The sequence below is a fragment of the Hyalella azteca genome, unplaced genomic scaffold, assembly GCF_000764305.2.
Source record: "Hyalella azteca isolate HAZT.00-mixed unplaced genomic scaffold, Hazt_2.0.2 contig9423, whole genome shotgun sequence".
NCBI lineage: Eukaryota > Metazoa > Arthropoda > Malacostraca > Amphipoda > Hyalellidae > Hyalella > Hyalella azteca.
The window spans coordinates 5,690-12,733 of NW_025939495.1; the positions used below are offsets into that span (position 1 = coordinate 5,690).

General features: G+C 38.1%; 1 protein-coding gene across 1 annotated transcript; it reads right to left on the reverse strand.

Annotated features, from left to right (window-relative positions):
• Positions 1–450: 450 nt before the first annotated feature.
• Positions 451–7,044, reverse strand: LOC108667001 (proteoglycan 4-like). Its single transcript, XM_018153979.2, has 6 exons — positions 6,943–7,044; positions 4,590–4,994; positions 3,057–4,286; positions 2,677–2,767; positions 2,062–2,219; positions 451–790 (listed from the first exon to the last, which is right to left on the reverse strand). The coding sequence occupies exons 1-6, from the start codon at positions 7,042–7,044 to the stop codon at positions 605–607; spliced, it is 2,172 nt and encodes a 723-aa protein (XP_018009468.1). The 3' UTR covers positions 451–604.

The following is a 7,044-nucleotide window of genomic DNA, read 5'->3' on the forward strand; positions in this document are numbered from 1 at the left end:
TTTCGTTGCGCTTCAATTTATAAATTGAATTTCTTCTCAATTTGATAAGCAGCTACGAGCCTTAAAGTGTAGTCGAGCTTGGAAACGTCATCGTAGTTTAGGAATTTTTAGCTATCTTAAAATAAAGCATGAATATTTACAGTCTCTTAAAATCTAGCTTTAAAAATAAATGACCTCCGATAATTTACAAAGCTAGTAAGCATCATTAAGCAGGAATTGCTTTACATAAAAGTCTTATAGGTAATATTTACACGGCTGGGAATATAGAGAGTCTGAAACATTTCGAATGAATTTTTTATTAAAACTGAAATTCTTAATGAGAAATGAAAGTCGGATTTCACAGCCAGCTTCATTGTCAGCTCTTGTATGTCAAATATAAATATATCAAGGCTCTGAAAAAATTTCTCAATGTTTTTGAAAAAAAGTATCATAGTCTTGATCATATACATGAATAAATAATTTAATTACTTATTTAAATACACACATTTTTTATTTATGGCTCCACTCCACCTAACAATCGACCAAGTCGGTAGATTTACTCGAACCACTGCAGATGGCAAAGGAAATTTTCAAAAATGTATGCAATAGCTAGCTTAAAATTGCATTAGGATTTGCGATAGTTTTCTTCTGGCAGCTCGTAAATGAACTCGTTGAGTCCAAAATATTGTTCAGCGCTGTCGCACAAGAAGTTATACCACCAGTCACATACGAAGTATTGTTGGTTGAACACCGTTCCGTTGGGGCAGAGGAACGAGTCGTGCTGTCCGGACTCTTGGCAGATGTGGAACACCTGTAACATGAAAAGCCATGAGTTGAAAAAAATATAACTCGGTACGCACTGCAGTGAGTGACAGAGAGCACATTTTCTCGTCGACGAAAACGTGAAGTCACGGACGGACAGACAGACGGACGGACATGACGAGTACAATGGCGCCTTTTTTTCATAAATGATAAAATGCGCTAACAAGCAATGCAAGTTAGCATCGAGGAAATTCATGTTGTTCTGAACAAAAAAAAAACGAGTTTTAGTGCAGTAGAACACTTGCGATTTGACAAGACAATATGTTTGGACTCAAGAGTTAAAAAATAATGTACAAGTTTTGATTAACACCATGAGTATTAGTGGTGTGATTCTATATGCTTCCCACTGATACAAAGTTCAGGCAGGAAAATGTTGATCACACTATGGTTGAATTAATATATATTAATTCAACCATGGATCAAACCATCACGGCGAACACCGAGACGCAGTTCAGGCGAGAATTAATCGTGACACTACACGAATATCGTTACGAGATGTGCTGAGTTTGGGTTTCATAGGCTTGCAACAGCTCAGTAGTATGATTAAACATCGGAATCCTACTTTAAGGTAAAGATTTCCTGACAAATAGGTCGCTACAATTGCGCTTTGCAGCCTTCATATGGTGATGAGCGAGCTTTTAAACATTATATGAGAGAACTCTCAAGAGCACTTGAAAGGATTTGCAATATTGTGAATTACTCTTACACAAATTACTGTAAGTGTGACCAAATTTATATCATTTTCATTGAGCGGAGGTAAGTTATGTGTTGAGGCGACTCTTGTGTGATAGACGGCTTAATCAATAATGAAGTTATTGAAGATAGTTTTCATCCATGAAGACAGAGAACAAAATTAGTCAGTTAATTGCTTGTAGCAAATAGTCTATTCATAATAGAAAAAGTAACATGAAATTTTGATTTTGTATGTTTGAAGAAACCAAATAAGGAGTCATTTATAAATTATAAGATTTCAGTGATGTGAGAGCATTTTAATGCCACAATATAAGGAACGTTGTTATGAAAATTTGATTCCGTCTTTCGTCATGGATAATTCCAAACTGTTGCCATCATTTGCCAGAGAAAATTTCGTAATTTCCGGACAAATGATTATTATTCTGTAATTTGTACTTATTTATAGAAGCAAAAAAACATTAACAATAACGTTAAGTCAAGTAACTTAAACAATATAGGCGAAATTTGAATATATATAGCGATGGTATAAATAATATAATTGTCAGTGAAGAGACTGCCACCACGCACCTGGCACCGAGCGTCGGTGTCGGCGTAAAGTCCCGGATGTTGTTGAGCCTGACACTGGAAGCCTGTCTCTGGAACCTGATGGTGCACCGGATAGTCCACTCCTGCTACACCAGGTATGGAACTCTCGTCGTACTCTTCAGGAATGTAGATGTTGTTGCCTGGAATATGGAATGATTATTGCTTTGATAACTCACTACGCGGTCGCTGGGAGTCTTGCTGTTAGTGTTTTTTTTTTCAAGCCAGAATTTTGGTTTTAACAAGTTCCCAGGGAAGGATTGAGTTCAGTGAAAGGTTTTGAGGAGTTTCTAAATAAAATTTCGAAATTATCAATGGTTCCATTATCATAGCGTCGGCCCATTAAGCAATATATTATTAAAAAAATTAAAAAATCAGCTATTGGATCGTTTATTTCAAGCCAGCATTTTGGTTTTAACAAGTTCCGAGGCAAGGATTGATTTCAGTGGGCAGTTTTGGGGACTTTCTACATAAATTTTGAAATTATCAATTGTCCCATTATCATAGCTTTGGCCCATTAAGCAATATTTTATTTCAAAGAATTTAATATAAATATTGAATCATTGTATATAATTATACAATGCTAAGCTCGTTACTCACCAGCCCGGACAAAGTTAGGTTGGGAGGCTGCAGCGGCAACGGCTTGGCTGGGGCCGAGATCTTGGTACGGGGTTGATGGAGCTTGGTAGGCCTATGGTAGGGGCAAATATTGGACAAAATTTGTTAAAAATATTATTGAATATCAGCTTTTAGATCAAATATTCTTGCATTTTTAAAATAATTTTTGTTAATTTCGTTTGTTTCAGAGAACTAATTTGAAGATGATAAGAACTCAAATTACGAGTCACCAATGTAGAAATGAAACTTACACAAGAAGAAACAATAATTAAATAGTGGAACAATTTGATCTTGTAGTGACGAATATTCATTTCGATTGCTTCATTAACATTGGATATGTCAGGAAGGTCTGGTCAACGCACCTTATTCGATGTTCTGTATACAGGCGGCTCATACTTGGACCCAGCTCTGCTGTCGGGTCGGCTTGGCGTGACGGACGAAAGTTTTTTCGCATTGGGTACGGATTTTGCAGATGGAACTTTGTACGTGGAAGAAGACCGAGACAAAGACCCTTGTTTCCTTGGCTGTGATGACGATGATGACGAAGAGACTGAGACGGACTTGACTGTGAAGTTCTGAGGCGGAGAGTACGTAGGCACGATGGTAGGTTGTCGTGATAGTGCGTACGAATTTCTTTCTTCGTTGCGGTTTGGTTCGGTCAATTTTGAACCAAAAGTTCCGTCTTCTTGCTGTAGTTGAGATGCAGGCTTGAAGTAAACCGAATGAGATATTTTTTCTGTAGTGGCAGGGGCAAGGTAAACTGGATTAGCTTCAGATGTAGTAGAAGGGGAAGAGTATTTATTCCTAGGCCTCACTGATCCTTTCGGCTCTTGTGATATTCTTTTCTTTGTGACCACTTTCTCCGTGGTCGAAGTGACCGGAGGTGCCCCAGTGTATTTTCTGACTGATACTAGCTTTGGTTTCCCGTAACTACGCTCAGTTGATTCTTCGTAGGTTGGGGCTGACAGGCTGTATGGTTTCTCGGTTGTTGTTGTTATTCGAGCGCTTGTTCTAGACGTCGAGCTTCGCCTTGGCGTGTACGGCTTTAGTGTTGAGGTCGCGGTATTACGAATCCTGATTGGCGTGTAGCTTTTTGTAGGAGTTGATTGAATTTCTTCTGTTTTGAATGATGGCTTAACGAGACGGTAAGTTTTTTCGGTGGCTGGTGGACGATATGTTCGCTCTGTCGTAGTTGAGGTTCGGTATCTTCTCTTAGTGACCACGACTTGTTGTGGTTCCTGAGTAGTGGTTGGGGGTTTGTAGCTGCGTTCTGGGGTTGGGGGAGTGTAAACCGGCGTTGGTGTTGTTGGTCTGGGAGCCCTTTCGGTAGTGGGAGCGCGATACGACCTTTCAGTGGTTACCTGCTGATAAGTCCTTTCGGTGGTCGAGGGTGAAGCCTCTGTAGTAGGTGGTCTGTATGTACGCTCAGTGGAAGGAGCTGCGTACGCAGGCGCTGAAGTGCTAACTTTAGGCGAGCCATATCGGGATGACGGCCGAGAAGGTGTTTGGTAGGCAGGAGCGGTTTCTGAAATGGACACAGGGGAGTCGAAGTAGACCGAGGACGGATGGACTTCAGGCAGCGTTTGAAGAACCTGAAAAAAATTGAACTGATAATCACCGTTGAAATAGCTTTAGAAATGTATGAATAAAAAAGTTTTGCAACGTAGCTTGTTAAAAATTAATACATTTAGCTTTTAATTGGCGGAGACGTTCTGGGTAAGAGCTGTATAGTGGAAAAATGTTCGTTTGAGACGAAAAACATGACCAGAGATGTCAGAATGTGAAATCTTCACGCACGTCAAAAATTCGACAATCCGTCAGGGAACTCAAACAATATATTATTATATTACATTACAAACTATAACATTATTTTTTACGTTTCACAAGACACTCACAGCTCCCCTGTTCTCAGACTCCCGGTAGTCGCCTCGAGGTGGCACGTAGAATTTTGAGAATGGAACCTGTTCTGAGTGCTCTTCTGATCCTGCAAAACTCTCCTCCTCTCCAATAAAGAACAAACCGTAACGTTCTTGATCCTCTAGACTCGAATCTGCACTGAGAACTTCATCACCATCAGCGCCTGGAGAATCTTGCACTTCATGAGTAGATTTTTTCTCTTCGGTGTCGAGGTTTAAGTTACCGTGGACGGCGATGTATCGGTTGGCTAGATCGTCGTCATCAAACCTGACGCTGCCGGAGATGTACTGATGAGCGATCGAAGACCCCGGAGTCTCAACAGAGTTTCCGGGAATGTAGTAAGAGGAGTCCGACAAGTAGGAGAGAGGAGAGCTCGTCACAACCTGTAGGTAGAACAGAAGTAGAATCCACCGAATTAATTGTGGTAAAGCATTGAATTCAGAAAGTGATAACAAATAATAAGCAACGTCGGATGCTGAAAAGACATGGAAATTGTTACTTTTTGATGGCAAACAGGATCACTCAACAGTATGATGAAGCATCTGAATATTATTGAAGAATAAATATATTAAGATGAAGCTAGGAATAGAAAGCCTGTTAAACGTGAGGAAATTGGCCTAATTTAAGACAGAGTTAATTTTTGGAGGTTTTGGCAGTTGCTCATGGGATTGGCACATCTTCATCAAAAATATATGCGTGAATGGAAGAAGACTTCACATTGTTTGATATCAGATACTAGGAGTTCCACCAGCTTGACAAAAATGCCAATCCTTCAGCATTACAAATTTAATTTATTTCCCCTGGAGGCATAANTAGAGTTAGAATTATATTTTAGTTAGAATTATATTTTAGTTATACTAACACTAATATTTTAATTAGAATTATATTTTATCACAAGAGAGCAGCATCACTCACCCAATAATAGGAGGCAGATCGTCGATAGTTGCTTCATGATGGCGACCTGCACGAGAAATTTAATGATTTTTTTATTAGAAGCAGGTATTTCATATTAAATTTTATTTGAAACAAGTAATTCATTTTAATTTTTACTTGAAGCAGGTAATTCATTTTAATTTTTACTTGAAGCTGGCAATTCATTCTAATTTTTATTTGAAGCAGGTAATTCATATTAATTTTTATTTGAAGCGGATAATTTATTTTAATTTTTATTTGATGCCGGGAATTTATTTTCATTTTTAATTGAAGCAGGTAATTCAGATTTATTTTTACTTGAAGCAGGTAATTCATTTTAATTTTTATTTGATGCAGGTAATTTATTTTCATTTTTAATTGAAGCAGGTAATTCAGATTCATTTGCATATGAAGCAGGCAATTATTTTTATTTTATTTGGAACAGGCAATTAATTTAATTTTTATTTGAAGCAGGTAATTCAAATTTATTTTATCTCCTTGCACATTCAATTTGAAAATAATTGGTTATTCGGTCTTCTTTTTGAGATCCCTCGTTTGGAAATTTTGAAACTTTGAATGTTGTCGTGACATGAATATTGATATGAATTTTGTGTTGAATGGAATCGTTAAAGAACCAGCAATGATTGGCAGATGTATATGCGACTTCGCTATAATGGTAGCTGGGTTTGATGTTGGAGCGCAAAATGTTGAGACTATCACTCATTGTGTGGCTAATGAAAAGCGGCAATCATAAGATCTGTAAAAAATTATAGATCGTTGTAAAAATCATTAGCTCATTGACATCCATGAATGGTAGCATTATGCTTGTGATAGATAAAGATAAAAGCCCCCCAAAACAATTGAGTATAACCTTGTATTTTTTGCCTCTCACCGTCTTTTTAAAGTCGACGTTTCGGAAGTGTAAACTCTAAATTTGTGATCAACGCATGATTCCATGTGAAGCAATAATACTAGTTTTTAGAATTTTGTCATGAATTCGAAAATAATGAACAACGCGCATTTCACATCTGACATTTAAAGGCCATTCGGCAAGGGCGAAAAATTGATAAAATTAATGTCTGTAAGCAAATTGCCATCCTACCTCATCGTTCCATGAAAAACATTTCCTAATCATCAGCAGGGTCAATACTTTAAAAAAAGTTAAGAGATCGTAAGTTCATCAGCCAATCATTGACGGCCTTTCAAGCAAAATCCACCAATCATAGACAAGAAAATAGAGCGTAAGTACTTACGTTCACTTAGCGAGTTTTGAAAGTATAGGCCCTGGCTTGTCAGAAATTCCAGTCAAATTGCGCTCAAAAAACGCAGCGTTGCATTCAAAATACAATACGTATGGGTATGCTATAATAGAAACTTCACTTTGTATAATAGAAACTTCACTACATGTTTTATTCATACAGCGTATACAAATTCAAAATTTGTTAGCGTGCCGCACCCGCATAGCAGCGGTCCGCCTTGACATCTGGAGCGCTGCGTGTACAGGAAGCCTGAGCCTTCCAT

What these genes read in the sequence shown, in the direction of transcription:
- LOC108667001 (XM_018153979.2), bottom strand. Translation starts at nt 7,044, where the DNA reads ATGGAAGGCTCAGGCTTCCTGTACACGCAGCGCTCCAGATGTCAAGGC. An exon ending in AGTCTGAGAACAGGGGAGCT is followed by an intron (nt 4,287 to 4,589) that starts GTGAGTGTCTTG and finishes AATTTTTTTCAG; the next exon opens with GTTCTTCAAACGCTGCCTGA. An exon ending in TATACAGAACATCGAATAAG is followed by an intron (nt 2,768 to 3,056) that starts GTGCGTTGACCA and finishes CCCCTACCATAG; the next exon opens with GCCTACCAAGCTCCATCAAC.